The following is a 16,336-nucleotide window of genomic DNA, read 5'->3' as shown; positions in this document are numbered from 1 at the left end:
GTATATTTCAGTGACATTGATTGATGAGTTTGATGGACAAAATCCAATTCTAGAATCTTTAGTCCCAAGGTTTTTTGTCTAACTTCATGGCTGCCACTCATCCTATTTCTATCTTCTACTAGTCACTATAGTCATTGTTGGATGTTGATAAAAGCATTTTTTTGAGATTTAAAAACTCATATTATAGTGTAACTTAGGTATGTCAACTGAGAATAAGGGTCTAGAAAAATTCTTATTTTTTTAAAAAATATTCAATAAGTAAGCAAAAGATATTATATTAAAAATATTTGTATATAATTTAAACAAATACTATGAACGGTGGGGGTGGGTGGGGGTGAGGAGGATGAGAGTTATAAGGGTTGGGAGTGAAGATGAGTTGTATTGGAGGATAGAAGTATAAAGACGATTTGTAATGTCACTATAGTGAAACTTATTTTCCCTACTATCATTACGAAGTAATTTATTCATTTTTAATCAGTTTGCTTTTCTACTGATCCGCTAGAATATGCAACGACTATGTCCCAAATTTTCAATACTATTTTACTAACCTCTCAGTAATTTGTCAAAATTTGTGACAAGTTGATCCATTAGAAACTCATGATAATCTCACATGAACAAGATTAGTTTTTTTGACATTAACATTTCGACAGGAATTGAACTCTAGCTTCTAACCAAAGCTATTTTACACAACTTAATTAAACATGATCAAAGTTAATAGCTACGCCAATATAATCCAATTTATGCAAATCACCACCCTTTCCAACTATCATGATCATACAATGTGCGTTAGTTTTCATTTCCCTTAGGCATTTGCAAAAATAACCTTTTATTGAGGTTACTATTTAAGTTGTCCCAATTAATCCAATGAGCTAAATTTGTCCACATGGACATAATTAAAAAGTGACCTTGAAAAAGGTCAGCGGACCAAATTATCATTTCAAATTTTATGAGTTTTGAATTTTATAATAACGATTTTAAATAATAATAATTGAATTCTTTATATAATTTTTGTATATATTTAATAAATTTATTTACACAATTATAATATTTAAGTAAAATCTAGTGAGTTCCATAGCACCTGCATGCAGGCTACTAGCTTCGTCTCTGGCCATATGGTGCAAATGGATTAAATATATATAAAAGAAATTAAAATTTTAAACCTTCAATTTATTTTTAGCTTTAGACTACTTATTAGCTTTAGCCGCCCGAGTTTATCCTTTGTAACGATGCTTATTTAATTTGTTACGAATTCCAATTGGGTGGTTATGGTATTAGCGGTCGCTATTTATTTCAAAGTTGCGTACAAATCGCTTAAAAATGAGAACAGCAGAACATAGTGAGCGTTGTAGAAAAATTCTCTGCTCAAATTTGTTACATTTTCTCCACCATAAATCTCAAACTCCGAATTTTTAGCATGTTTTCAGCTCACCCCATTATCTTTACAACCGCAAATATCATCTTCACCTCTCCTCCCAAAGAAAGAAAAAAAATAATCATCACATTTTCTGACATAAACCACACAATTTTAATAGCTGTACTTTGGTTTGCCAAAGAAAATTTTCAAATACCACTACCATCACAAAAGGTGATGATTTTTCTTGGCAATAATATAGATCTTTTTGTAAATATTTTTGATTCGGTTTGTGGGATTGAGGTGTTTGATAAAATGTGTCTAAGAACTGCATGTTTATGAGCTAAAGAACCCATTTTTAGCTGTTTCTCGTTAATGTTTTTCCTCAGTTTGTGCGGTGGAGTTGGTTGACAAAATGCATTCAAGAATTGCATGTTTATGTGCTAAAGAACCCATATTTAGGAGCTTTTCAATACTGTTTTTTCTTCAGTTTGTGGGGTTGAGTTATTTGATAGAATGCATTCAAGAATTGATATTTATGAGCTAAAGAATCCATATTTAGGTTCTTTGATTGCCATTACCAATTTTCTCTGTTTGTGGGGTTAAGTTTTTTGACAGAATACATCCGAGAATTGCATGTTTATGAGCAAAAGAACCCATTTTTAGGTGTTTTTTCATTACTTTTCTTTCTCAGTTTACGGGTTTGAGTTGTTTGACAGAATGCATCCAAGAATTGCATGTTTATGAGCTAAAGAACTCATAGTTAGGTTCTTTAATTTCCATCATGTTTATGAGCTAAAAAACTCATATTTAGGTTATTTCATTTCCATTGCTATTTTTCTCGATTTGTGGGGTTGAGTTGCTTGATAAAATGTATTTGAGAATTGCATGTTTATGAGCTAAAGAAGGTGTTTTCTGCATATTTTTTTCTGAAGTTTTGTTGTCTTGAATTTTGCCAGATAAAAGATATACGAGGTTTCGATCATATAAAGCATATACAGAGGGTAGGGAGGTGGTTATAAGGTAGTTCCTCTCTTTTAACACAAAGAGAGGGACCATATGAAGATTTGTAATTCATTGATATAATCTATTTGCTGGTCCTCTTCAAGTGCATTGATTCAGGGGAGAAACAAGAGGGTGCTAAAAAATGAGCTCAGTGTATGGGGACGAGGCATCTCAATGTGGTGATGATCACAGATCAGTTGCACATGAAGATAAAGAGAAGATTTTTGTTGCAGTTAGATTGAGGCCTTTGAATGAGAGGGAGATTATAAGTAACGATGTCTCGGATTGGGAATGCATCAATGACACCACAATTTTGTATAAAAATTCTATGTCAGAACGTTCATTGTTTCCAACTGCTTGTGCATATGGTAAGCTTCTTCACATTTTCATTTTCCTTTGCGTGCCTTTTTATTTTTTGAATTGTAAAGATTGATGTTTTGTTTTGGATACGCATGAAAAAAGGTTTTAATTAATCAAGTTTTACTCTATTCCAATGATATAATAGCAAGATAAATCCTCTAGCACCATGAAAAGAGATTAACTATGTAATCTTTTGAGAAACATTCTTTCTGGGCCTTCTCTTAAAACTTTTCAAGTTTTTAACACTAATGGAAGCATTCTCAACCAGTGCCTATCATGAGTTTCTGGAAATAGTTTCTTCCCTTCTATTCATTTTCCATGTTTTTCCTCCTTAAAATCGGTATATGCTATGGAACAGACAGAGTATTTGGGTATGAATGCTCCACAAGGCAGGTGTACGAGGAAGCCGCCAAAGGAGTTGCTCTTTCAGGTCTTAGTGGTATTAATTGTAAGTACTAACCCTTGCTCGTTGTTCATTTTCTTCACCTAAATAATGATGTTACAGTAATAATGTATGAAATACCTTTGCAGCAAGCATCTTCGCATATGGGCAGACAAGTAGTGGGAAAACGTATACTATGTCTGGAATCACTGAATACACATTGGCGGATATATATGATCATATATGCAGGGTGGGTAAAAATTTCCTTTTCTCCAATGTAATTTATTTATGTTGTATAGAATTCAGAGTTCTGATTAGGGGTGGTAATTGGGTGGGTTGGGTCAAGTTTGGATGGGTCATAATGAGTTAAGACAATAATTGGGTCAAGACTCAGCCCAACCCAAATTAGTTTGTGTCAAAATGGGTTAGGTAATGGGTTATATAACGGGTCAAGACCCAACCCAATCCAATTTTTACTAAGCTTAATTGTTTTGTTTATTCTTTAAAACTATTTTAGTACCTAATAAAATTATTTTTTCTTTATTATGGCTATATATAACATATCAAATTGAAAAAAAAAGGTTTTTTAAAAATATTTTAACAAGATTTATCATGAGCCAATTCGGGTTACATATCAACTCAATTTTTTATGGGTTGAAATGGGTTGAGCTAATGAATAAACGGGTCAATAATCAATCCAAACTTCAACGGGTTGGGTTGGGTTGGGTTTTATTTTGGCACCCCTAGTTCTGATGTTTAAGGTATCTTTTTCTTTTCAAAAAATTTTAGAACGAAGACCGAGAATTTACACTCAAATTCTCTGCCATGGAGATATACAATGAAGTTGTTAGAGACCTTCTAACCCCGGAGGATACTCCACTTAGACTCCTCGATGATCCAGAGGTGAGAATATGTTTTAAGCATGATCAAGTTTTGTTTTATTCACAGACGATATTGTGCAAGTAATTGTACACTTTCATTTGCAGAGGGGGACGGTAGTTGAAAAACTTACAGAGGTAACACTAAAGGACTGGAACCATCTAAAAGAACTGTTGTCAGTATGTGAAGGTAAAAGGCTGAGACTGCTATATTTGTAGTGTTACCGGCAAGTTAATATGATATAACTTCAATTGTTACCATTCTTGCAGCTCAAAGGAAAATAGGAGAAACTGCTCTCAACGAAGTGAGCTCAAGATCTCACCAGATTCTGCGTTTGGTTAGTGCATTGGTTACAAAATGGTTTATGAATCATAATATAAAGGAAATATATCATTTTCTTGACTTGGTCAACAAATGATCTTTTTGCAGACAGTTGAAAGTACCGCTAAGAAAATTGTTGGCTTAAATTCAAGCACTCTGACAGCTACAGTGGTGAGGAAAATTACCTCTGCACAGACATCACTTGGAAGGATCATTGGATTCATTGTTAGTCCATGAAAATGATTTGATGGACAATATTTTGTTTTCTTTCCTGTAGAATTTTGTTGATCTTGCGGGAAGTGAGCGTGCTTCTCAAACCTTGTCAGCAAATGTAAGACTGAAAGAAGGTAGCCATATTAATCGCAGTTTGCTGACCCTTGGAACTGTCATTCGCAAATTAAGGTTGCCACATAACTACAGTTTGCTGAGCTTCAATTTTACTTTTGTTTTGGCTTCATCCTTACATCACTAAAAGGCTATTTCAAAAAATCTTTTCATCAATATTTTGTTTGTACTTTTATCAGCAAAAAAGGAAATGGACATATTCCTTTCAGAGACTCGAAGCTGACACGCATACTACAAAATTCATTGGGAGGCAATGCCAGAACTGCCATCATTTGCACCATGAGTCCTGCACATAGCCATGTTGAGCAATCCAGGAACACTCTGTTGTTTGCAACTTGTGCCAAAAATGTCATTACTAACGCAAAAGTTAACGTGGTAATGTCAGAGAAGGCACTGGTGAAACAATTACGAAAAGAACTAGCTAGATTGGAAGCTGAGCTAAGGAATTTATCAGCACTTGCTGCCTCAGGTGGATCTGCAGATGCGCTGAAAGAAAAGGAAGCTATGATAGAAAAGGTAGCAATGGTGATTTAAACTTCACAAATATCTAATATTCAGGGATAATCCTACAATATCTTTTCATACATTGTTCTTCAACCTAGTTTTGATCTCTTAAGGCTTCTCCATCATGCCTATATGACATGAAAGACATTTATCTTTTGTTTGCATTGATGGATCTCAAAACTTACTGCTTTTGCATTAAATATGTGAGTCTATTAATACATATGGCCACCTTTTGGTGTTGTTTGGGCGCAGGACTTTAGTATTTGTCATATATGATAATTCAGATTCAGTGTTCCTCAATGATTAATATTTATCTAACTGTAATTACTTGAACTTCGATCTAGGTATAGCCGTTTTCATTTAAGACAAGACATCCATAACCTATTCTCTTTTTGTATGATGATGCAGATGAGCAGAGAAATTAGGGAGTTAACCCAGCAGCGTGATCTTGCTCAATCTCGTGTTCACCACTTTCCAAGTTCAGGGTCATGGGTACGTGTAGTTAGTCTTGAACGAGCTCATATACTATTCAATTCATAATATACATCAGGGAGCTTAATCTATTTTCCTTCTCCTATAGACTGAACTGAGTAGTGTGTCATCTCCTGATAAAGCCCAATGGTTGGATGACTATGCAGCATCAGAAGTATCAGAATGTGTATATCCTTTTCGTCCTGATGGTGTATCCACTGTATCTCAATCTGGAAGATACGAAGGCCTTAATTCTAACAAGCTAGGTGAACAGATTCCTGAACCTCCAGAAGATCAGTATCTCTGTGATGACACCTCCCCAAGGCTGTTTATTGAGAAATATTTTGGACCAGATCCATGTAAGGGATGGGAAAACATTGCTGTAAGAACTGTTCAAAATTTGGAAGATAACTGCAAGGAAGTTCAATGTGTTGAAGTGGATTCTAACACGAAGAGTACAAGCTCTGATAAACACTCATCACCTCGAAAGGGATATCAGGAATCAAGTTTCATTGCCATAGATCATAACAACGAAGAACTAAAGCAGACTAGCAATCTGGTCGTGGAACAATCTTCTTCTTCTTCTTCCGACACAGATTCTCCTGACTCAAATAACTTACCAAGAAGCAGAAGTAGTGAAGCAATAATGATTAACGTACCAGTATTAAAAGGATCTGAAGTTACTAAGGAAAATGGGGACATATCAAGTGAATCTGAGAAAGAGTTATCTATTAAAAAGATTGATCTTGAGGAGAAGCCTTCTCAACCGGAGTTTTCTGCTGATAATGTTAAGGTGTTATCAAAAGAACACAGCCATAGTTTTACGATTGAAGTAAAGCTCAAAATGTCAGGTGAAGATAGTGAGAAAATTTGTGCAGATGAACTCAAAATGTCAGGTGAAAATGGCTCAAAAATTTGTGCAGAGGGTGAGGTTGCCAAAATTGTGCCTGAGAAGCAATCAGGGGATACTTTGGTAAGTAGCTAACTTGCTGGTTGAGATTAATAGCTAGAATTGCACATCCTCCTTAACACAAAAAAATCTTAAATGTTCTTCTAATGTATACCTATTAAATACATATTTTGATAAGTTCGTTAAGAGATCATAAGAAATTAATTTTATCTTGTTAGGTGGTCCAGGATAATGAGCCAACCTCCAAGGACTTGGGAAACTTTATGGGTGATTCCTTGAATTCAGAGAATGAATCAGAGTTATCTCCTTCCAGACAGTGGATGGAATTTGAGAAACAAAGGCAAGAGATAATAGAACTATGGAATGCATGCAATGTGCCCCTGGTTCACAGAACATACTTTTTCCTACTCTTCAAAGGGGATCCAACTGACTCAGTTTACATGGAGGTGGAGCTTAGAAGACTGTCCTATCTGAAGAATGCATTCTCTTTAGGAGCTAAAGTTGTGAAAGACGGTCAAATTTTCTCACAGGCAGCAAGGTACTCATTATACCTTTTTATTTCCTGCAGTTTCTGGAGATTTCTTGCCTGGGCTGCTATGTCTTGAGTTCTAGTCCCATTTTCACAAGCAATGAGACAAGACAAACTGTAGCATACTTACTCATTTAATATAGGGAAAATGGTCAAAAATACCCTTCCACTATCCGAAACATCTTAATTTACTCTCCATTACACTTTAGGATCATTCATACCCTTCCTTAGCAATTCGTCTCGTATTTGCCCTGGATGATAAAGGAGCTCTAACGTGAAGTATAACAAAGGGTAATGTTAAACCATAGTCAAAATTAAAGTCTAAGTTTGGACCTTTTTCCTAGAAATTTTGACATGTGGAGTCCAAGTTAGAGGTCTGTTAAAGTCAAGGGCAAATACGAGACAATTTGCTAACGGCAAGGATATGAATGATCCAAAATGTTATGGAGAGTAAAATTAAGATACTTAGTATAACAGAAGGGTAGATTTGGACGTTTTCCCTTTAATATATTTCAAGCATGTAAAATTCCTCTAGCTGAAAGTGTGATAAAGATTGATGCAAAGATACTCTTATCCTTTTGAACAGTTTAAATGCTCTGAATCGCGAGAGGGAAATGCTGAGCAAGCTGCTTCTTAAGAAGTTTTCTTCAAAGGAGAGAGACAACTTATACGAGAAACGGGGCATTGGTCTAAAAACTAAAAGGAGAAGACTCCAATTGTGTCATCAGTTATGGAAAGATACCAAAGACATGGATCACATCAAGGAAAGTGCAGCACTCATATCAAAATTAGTTGGATTTGAAGCGCAAAACGAAGCCCCAAAAGAGATGTTTGAACTCAACTTCTCACCAGGGCCAAAAAATCTCAGGTCTTTCAGCTGGAAACCAAGAAAAGCCTAATGTGATCTTCTAAACGTAAAAAATTAAGGATTATTTGAAGCATTGTAGTAGCTTCAAAATGAATTGACCCACCTAATTCATGTAAAGTTTAGAAGTTTAACCTCGCCCCTTAGTATCTAAATATACACAAAAGATGTCCCATACTTGTACTTAATACATCTTCTCCCCTACTCATCGACAAGCTTTATTAATGTACATTATGTAAAGTCAATCCACAACCTCGAGATCTCAAGTTCAGAGAGTCACCCTTGTATGTAGATATAAGTGAAGATATATTACAGCTTATATGTATATGTAAAATAAGACTCAAAATCATTGGGACAGCATAGGATAATTGTCTTCAAAAGGCATCATGTTTTGCAGTTTTTTTACCCTCATAACCTTCTTTTCCTTCTCCTTATCTGATTGGTTTTCTGGGATACTTATCAATATATACAGTTGAGCTAACTAGTTTACAAAACATGTACAAAAACAACTAAAGTATATACAACATGAACATTGGTTATATATATGTATATTTAGTATGAGTATACACAACCTATACATTGTGTACATATTTTGTAAACTAGATCATCCAAAGGCCTTGGGTTGTTTCTCTAAATAAAACGTTCTTAAAATAAAGCGATCAAAATAGGAACTTAGCCACCATACTCACCACTAATTTGGCAACACCCTTGGGTTTCAGTATAGCATTTAACTCGAGACAAATCCTGATCATTTTTCAGACTACACTCAGCAATTCTATGATCCAAACAAGGTACATTACAATTAGCCAAAACTAACCATTTACTTGACTTTGACAGTAAAGCAAAATAAACAAAAAAAAATGCACTTTACATGAAACTTAGTCAACATATACATCCATTATCGTGATTTAAGAACGGCTCCTTCCACAATTTTCCAACCAGAGTTTGCCCAGGTCATGTCGTACCTAGTTGTATAGGTAGTACTGTATGAGTCATTGTGCTCCGGATGGGCTACATCAGTTAAACTTGCTGATTCCTCGAGAGTAGCTTCCACAGTAGCACGCCGGCCATCAGCTGAGACAGTCACACTGTCAATGGCAAGGTTTAAAAGCTTGTACTCCCAAAACCAACCATGCTGGGCAATTTCTGTTGCACGGTCTGTCCAAATCTTCAGCATCTGACCATCCAAAACCTGGCATTTTGAACAATATTGTAAGGAAATTGCAAAGAGGTGGATAAAGTGCATTTGGACAACAGCAAACAACAAGAAAAGATGCTGGGTAGGTCCTCATGGAGACACTAAATAATAGTTTGTCTACAACGAAAAATTTCACTTGTACAGCAAAACAACTCGTGTTGAGCAGCAAAATTCTTCAAGAAATCATTTGGCTCTCATAAATAGTTGTGCATATAGCATTTTGTTAAAAAGATAATATCATAACATTGTATAGTAATTGAAATAGAGAAGTTAACATACAATCCTATCCCTTGCTTTGGAAGGAAGTAAAGTCTATTCAGAATTGTCCTTAGTTTTGGTGCATTAGTTATTTTTTATGACAAAAAAAAAATAACTAATGCCCAAAACTAAGGACAATTCTGCATTAGTTATTTCAAAATGGTTCAATTTGATTTTAGTGGCATATAGTTTCGAAGTGAACAGAACTTGAAATAATTCTTGGAATCTAGTCTAGTACTCCCTCCGTTCCCTTTTACTTGTCACAATTTGCTTCACGACAGTCAATTTGACTCATTTTCAGAGCTAAATTGAATTAAAATAATTCAATATTTTGAATTTAAAAATTTAGATATTCGAATTTTTACGAAAAATACTATAAGTTGCAATCCTTCTCATATTAATATGATAAAAAATACATCTTCAAAGTTTGACTCCAGAGAAACAAAACATGACAAGTAAAAAGGAACTGAGGGAGGACTAAACTGTAAGCACAACAATTCTAGTTTTTTTTTTGTTGTTGATACGACAAACCCTAATTCTAGACTATGTGTTGCTTCAACATGAAAATGGATATATCCATGTCCGCACATCAAAAAAGGAAAAAGAATATATGCATGTTCTACATTCTTAGTATCTCATTAGTAGATATTCATACAAATTAAAGAGATGAAGCACCATCAGTAAGTAACTTTGAAAACTACTCCGAGGGTTAGTGGTAGAGGAGGGAACCATTGATCAAAGACGCCAATTGATAGACCGCGCATTGTGTTGATCCATAAGTCTAAAACAAGGAGATCTCTAAGAGAAAGTACTTGAGCGAGCATACAACCAAATGGAGTGCAGAAACCAACTTAATCAGAAACATACTACTAGGCATGCCAAGCTATAATCCATTGTTTCTCTCTTGTTTTTATCTAGAAACACAAAAAAGATGAGTAATAGTTTAGCATGCCAAGTAGTATGCATGCCACAAACATTTTTGCTCAATTTCTTCTAACATTTGGAGATTCATAATTCTTTTGCACTCCAAAAGGTATTACTTCCTATTAGAGTTTTTAAAACTAGAGCATTCAGTCCTTTACTTGGATAATATAGGAGGCTACAATACTAGATATGAACATTTGTTTTGTACTTGTTTTGTTATTTAGTAATTGATCTTCTCAAGGTTTATGATAACCTCAGCAAGGAGGAGAGTTTTGAATGGCGTTTTAGTTTTTACAAATATAATTTTGGGTAGACTATGGGTAATACAAGAATTGTCTAATTGTGTGTCCCTATTCATGTTATCCCCTTTTGCAGTCTTCCCCATTTCTCATGTGATGCTATAGCTTGTGCATATGTCACTTAGGCAGTTGCAGCTTGTACAGTCAATGTCAAAGATTACTTGACTCCATGCTGACGTTCTCGGTAAGGAATCTCTTCAGATTATAGGCTAAAATTGATTGTGATTCTAGGAAAAATCCCAAGACAGATGGAAAGATAGGTGGTAAGGTTTGATCAAGGCAAAGTGGCGAACTACGTTTTTTCAGTGAGTGGTATCTAATGAAGTGTGGCTACCGTCAAGTAGGTCACAAGGCTTGCAGATTTTATCGTCCTTTCATGTCATACTAGTGAAACATAAACAACACCATAAAAATAAAGGCATTACATATTCATACCTCTGACAATCTGTTGAAACAGTGATCGGTTCCAAGGGACTGGGATTTGATATTCTGCCACTTTCTAACTATGCTTTCTGCAAGCCTTGCATCCATTCCAGGAACCTCAAGAGGATTTTCAACTAGTGAGGCACCTGCAGTCGCAGGTAAAATTTCTGATATCCAGAAGAAAGAGAAGGTTGGAGTAAGAAAGCAGAACTGAACCCCTTAATAATTTAAAAGAACCCCAGATTTAAGAAATTATAATAATAACAATAATACAATTGGTTACCTTTGACTCAAAAAGATAATAATAACAATAATAGAAGATAATTTTTATAACATAGCTGTACAGCTAACAATTGCTAAGATCTTTTCTCTCAAATCCAGGTTGATGAATGAAGCAGCAGAGACAGGAAAAAGAGAATGGCACCATGGGTCATATTTGGGCAACCCCGAGAGTTATTTAGAAACTAAAATGGTCAGTGAGTCATACCCACATTGATGACATCCGAGGCAATGGCTGAACCAGTAGCATTCTGTTGAACTGAAGACCCATGTCTAAAGGAAGAAAGTTTCAATCCAACCAAAGTCAAGAACCCAACCGCTACTCCAGCACACATAATCTTCACACTTGCATCTTTTATTTTGTCGGTTATCACATCTTGATCTCGATAGTCAGAATTCTTTCTCTCAGGATCCTCAGCTTTCATTATAAAATTATTTTGATCACGAAGCTCTCCAAGATCCTCAAATGGCTTAGCGATATCAAATTCATTCATCTCATTGTCACCATATCGTCTTACACTGCCTTCCCCATCACCAGCAGGAAAAACTTTCTGTAATGCCTGAATTGCACTAGCCTTGACACTATCAAGCACAGCTGTAGCTTCAGCTCCAATCCTTGCAATAGCTGCAGCAGCAGCTAAAGGTGAAGCACCACCACCTTCCAGCCTTTCCAAATATCTTAAAACAGTAGGGTCATCATAATAGTCTCCAAGCTTGAAAGTGACATCTTCTGTCTCTCTAAATCTGGGAAAGACCACTTCCATCAACCAGGTCTCCAAAAGCTTACATAGTCCAGGGAGAAGATCATTTTCGTTGTCGTCCTTTGAGTGTTCTGCAACAAAAGTCACTATAGATGGATCTCTATAAGGTGAGTCCTCACTGCCTAGGCCCAACCATGAGCGACAGCCATCGACCTCTCCAACGAGCAGTGAACAAAGGCCCCTCTCCAAAGCGAAGTCTATTTCACGGTTTTCTCTAACAGTGTAGACAGACACCGAGCCGCCGTAAGCTGTTACTTTGGTCTGCTGAAGCTGCTGAAAAAGGTTATCAGCATCTTGGATGAGATGAGGTTTTTTCCCAACAAAAGCTTGAGCAACAAGTGCAAGCGCCACCCCATAAACTTCAAAGCTTTCAGCAGGAATGTTACTTGGTGTTGCGACGAAGAGGTCCACCTTTAAAAAAAGAAGAGGAAAATGAAGAAAATGAGTTAAAAGAAAAGTTACAAAAGAAACCAAAAAATTATGAATGAAGTTAAGCCAACCTGCTCAGCAGCTGTCATCCGTAGGAAGGCCTCATTCATGAAATCTTCTCGTGTGAAACCCCCAGAAATTGCAGCTGCTCCTCCTCCTCCAACAGCCCACAAAATATTGCGCACGCCTTGAAGACCCTCTGCTCTTTTCATTCGGTATTCATCACCAAGAGGAAAAGCTATAAGTTCAAGTACATAACGTGGATTTATCTCTTCTAATGTCTCATCTATCTGGGATTGCAGATCAAGGGCAAGATTACTTGCACCTTCTTCCTGGAAAATGAAGGCAAGAAGTTCCTCATTATTTGATCTTCACCATAAGCTTACAATTTGCCCCCCGAAAAAAGGCATGCATCAGCAATAAAGAGACGAGAGGGAAAGATAAAGTGCACACACCACACACACAAACATTACAAAACAAACAAACAGAGATGTCTTAAGCGTTTGCCCATGACTAATATCTTAGACTATTGAATGATGGATGACCAAGAAGAACACTATAATAGGTAAATCAAAATGAAGTTAGGAATCAGTACAACAGTACAATCCCTCTTCCACCACTAAAGTCGTTTGTTAAGAGACATTTGCAGCTGTAAAAGCTGTGCTACAATGCATAAACTATTGAAAACAGCTATTTCAATGTGTGTTCCCTTTTATGTAGAATTTCAGATATACCATTACATTCACATTAACTAACTCATATCATCAGAAGTCACTATACCTGCAACATCTTAAGTCCTCTTTCAAGCAGTTCACAACCTTTAACAAAATCAGGAGGTGAAAGTGCCATGGCATCTCGCGAATGGTCAACATATGCGAGTGCCATAGCCAAGACCACATCTTGCTTGAATGACTTTGGCAACCGCTCTTTCAGCAAGCTTTCACCAATCTGAAGAACTACTTCAGTCTCACCAGCTTCTTGCAACACACACAATGCTCCAGGAACCTGTAAAAGCCATGACATTCTATTAAATTTTTTGCATCCCACTAAAATTTTAGAATGTTTAAGTTTTAACCAACCCAGGTACAAATTTTATTACATTATCAGTTAGTTAAGTGTTGAGAGCTAATTACAAGTAATTTCAACTAGTAAGTGTAGATTGGTAATCTGGAAAATAGGTAATTGACAAGCTACAACAGGTCAAATTACACTGGTCATGGACAAAACTTTTTCTTTAACGTGCATAAACTTTAACAATTACCTAGTAAGTGTGGATTGCTAATCTAGAAACTAAGGTAAGCAACAAGCTACAACTAATTAAACTACATTGATCATGTTGCTCCCACTGTGTAAAACCTTTTCTTATAACCGGGGAATTAGTTTGGCCCAATCCTTAGGACCAACCGCAGTCTTCAAAAATCTGGAATAATGGGCCTGTTCCTCTATCCTTCTCCACTTAAATACTAGGCTTAGTTTGGTTAGCACAGCGCTGGAACCTATGACTCAAGTTACAAATCCCTCAACCTTTGCCACTTGAACGAAGCCTAGATGCATTCATTGTGTATAACTAAAAACTACAAACTTTTACAATTTATCTACTGCAACTTGCAATAGGTAATTTGGAAAATAAGATTAGTAACATACTACAATTGTTTGCCAAATTATACCGAAAGTGTAAAATGACATCATAATGTTGGTGTATATAATTAAAACTACGTATCTAGGATCAACCTGACTTACTTGGGGAGCCTAAATTAACACAATAAACAAAATACAGAACCTAAATCCAAGTTAACAGCAAACGGAAGTAACAAAAATCAAACTCACAATAGCGCTTTTCAGTTAGCCAAAAGATTATTCAATTAAGAATGTGAACAGTAAATAAAGAATTGAGTAATTGAAGGTAAAATGATACTTTATCCCAGGGGACAGGAGTTAGAATAGTATCGAACTCATGCTGAGCAAGGCCTTGATTGTATTCTCTACGAGAGGTAGAGTCAGCGAGGGTTTCACAAGCAGCTTGAAGAATCTGCCGTCGGCCAATCAATGCCTCCTGACTGTAGCCGTACTGCGGCGGCTTTGTAATTCTAGCATCGTAGCATCTTCTGATACCATCACTTAGGAAGTGAGCTTCAGCACCAAGCACTCTATAAAAGTCTATAGGCATTGAAATGTGGCGGTCTAGAGGAGCAACAGGAGGAGGAATAGTCGTAACGGAGGTTGTAGAAGTTGAATTTTGGAAATCCGATGAGTCGGAGTTGGTAGTGGAAGGAAGGAATTGGAAGTCGGCGAGAAGACGATCCGCCCATTTACTGGCGGAGAAGTTCGTCGGTACATTACTTGTTCCACCGGTAACACTACTAGCTCCTCCGGTAACGGCATTGAGTCTCGGCGGTTTCTTACCGCCGGCGGGCAGTTGAAATGATGGTGAAAGGCGTGGAGTACAAACGCCGAAGCTTAGGTGTGTTAATGCCTCCATCGTTAAGGAAGCTTTCAAAATGTGCTCATAATTCATTGTTTTTACCTCTTTTCGGATATTTTTTGCTCACTTGTAAAGCAATTGGGCCGATTATTGTGATCTGGGCTAACATTTCTTGTTGGGCTTGATAACTGGATCTTATGGCTGGATTAGTGGATAGGCCCGTCTCATTTGATCGGAAAATTTTTCCAAAATCCTAATAATGTGTGAAAAATTTCCACTTAAAATTGAGAAATAGAAGAAGGTTTAAGATGAGATACACGTATCCAGCCAAAATTTATACACAATCTAGATGAAATCAGATTGGAATCGTGATACGTAGATGTACAGCTTTGAAAATGGGAAGCGAAAAATTGAAGTGATGGAGTGAGCGGGAAAAACCGAAAGATAATAAGGCTAATTTTAGGCTTGAAATAAGGAGATATATTTATTGATTGAATTTGATACTTAAAATATTTGTAATTCTTACAAAATATTGTTATGTATGTGTATGATAGATATATTAGATATGTCTTGTAGGAAGGAAAATTTATCGCATAAAAAAATGCTTACGTTGAGCAAGTAATGTATATATCAACTATATTATATGAAAAATAGAATACGATGATGGTGTTTGGTTATATTTTTTTATATTAAAAATTAATCGTAAAATTGGCATATTTGTAAAGAAAAAACAAACAAAATAGAGCTTTAGAAGTTACTTGCAATGTTTAAGCTGACCACTTCTATTTGACAAACACAAAAAAACCAAATGGCATGGAACATATCGCCATTGACAAAACATGAAGACAACTTCAATCTCACATTCTGCAAGTACAACAATTAAAAGGACAACCTTAAATTCCTTACATGAAGAAATTAAAATCCCAATGTGCTTTCATCACGTTTACATCAAATCATATTAATTTATTATGATTCAGTAATAAAATAAATGAATATATATACTAATTAATCATTGATTAAGTGACAAAATTTTATATTTAAACACACACCTAACATATATCTATTAATTTGATGTAAATATCGAGCGTAAATAAGTTTTTTATTGTTCCCAAATTAACAAGTTGAGTTCACAAAATCACTCGAGAATATTGCAAATTTGCAATAATTTCATTGATATTAGTTCCTAATTAGTGGGTTGTCCCATTAACACCACTAAGTGTTTCTTTTGTCACAGCTGACATTTATAGTCATTTGATTGACTCAAAAGCATGCACCTTATTAACAACATCTTAATCGTGGTCCCTACTCTTATTTACAATGTGTCTTTATCTTTCTTGTTTTTTTCTTGAATATATCATTAAAATGGAGACGAGTTTTTTGGCCAAAAACATTCTTAAATTATACCCCAAACTTAAATTACA

At 35.8% G+C, this 16,336-nt stretch overlaps 2 protein-coding genes across 4 annotated transcripts; one reads left to right on the top strand and one right to left on the bottom strand.

Moving 5' to 3' along the window:
* Nucleotides 1-1,197: 1,197 nt before the first annotated feature.
* On the top strand, nt 1,198-8,326 carry LOC129904478 (kinesin-like protein KIN-7E). 2 transcript variants are annotated; one of them, XM_055980047.1, is made up of 14 exons: nt 1,198-1,585; nt 2,311-2,724; nt 3,075-3,164; nt 3,248-3,348; nt 3,888-4,001; nt 4,085-4,166; nt 4,247-4,314; nt 4,407-4,469; nt 4,576-4,700; nt 4,823-5,159; nt 5,556-5,639; nt 5,728-6,591; nt 6,756-7,066; nt 7,644-8,326. In XM_055980047.1, the coding sequence occupies exons 2-14, from the start codon at nt 2,499-2,501 to the stop codon at nt 7,954-7,956; spliced, it is 2,778 nt and encodes a 925-aa protein (XP_055836022.1). In that variant the 5' UTR covers nt 1,198-1,585; nt 2,311-2,498; the 3' UTR covers nt 7,957-8,326. The 2 variants fall into 2 exon arrangements, with proteins under 2 accessions (XP_055836022.1, XP_055836021.1); XM_055980046.1 differs by having other exon boundaries at nt 6,747-7,066.
* A 291-nt stretch (nt 8,327-8,617) lies between these two features.
* Nucleotides 8,618-14,998, bottom strand: LOC129902465 (protein ACCUMULATION AND REPLICATION OF CHLOROPLASTS 6, chloroplastic). 2 transcript variants are annotated; one of them, XM_055977706.1, is made up of 6 exons: nt 14,409-14,998; nt 13,274-13,498; nt 12,565-12,825; nt 11,512-12,475; nt 11,037-11,191; nt 8,618-9,114 (listed from the first exon to the last, which is right to left on the bottom strand). In XM_055977706.1, the coding sequence occupies exons 1-6, from the start codon at nt 14,970-14,972 to the stop codon at nt 8,821-8,823; spliced, it is 2,463 nt and encodes an 820-aa protein (XP_055833681.1). In that variant the 5' UTR covers nt 14,973-14,998; the 3' UTR covers nt 8,618-8,820. The 2 variants fall into 2 exon arrangements, with proteins under 2 accessions (XP_055833681.1, XP_055833682.1); XM_055977707.1 differs by having other exon boundaries at nt 11,037-11,170.
* Between the last annotated feature and the right edge of the window lie 1,338 nt (nt 14,999-16,336).

The sequence above is a fragment of the Solanum dulcamara genome, chromosome 9, assembly GCF_947179165.1.
Source record: "Solanum dulcamara chromosome 9, daSolDulc1.2, whole genome shotgun sequence".
In the NCBI taxonomy this organism is placed as follows: domain Eukaryota; kingdom Viridiplantae; phylum Streptophyta; class Magnoliopsida; order Solanales; family Solanaceae; genus Solanum; species Solanum dulcamara.
This window is presented reverse-complemented; position numbering and strand designations above follow the sequence as displayed.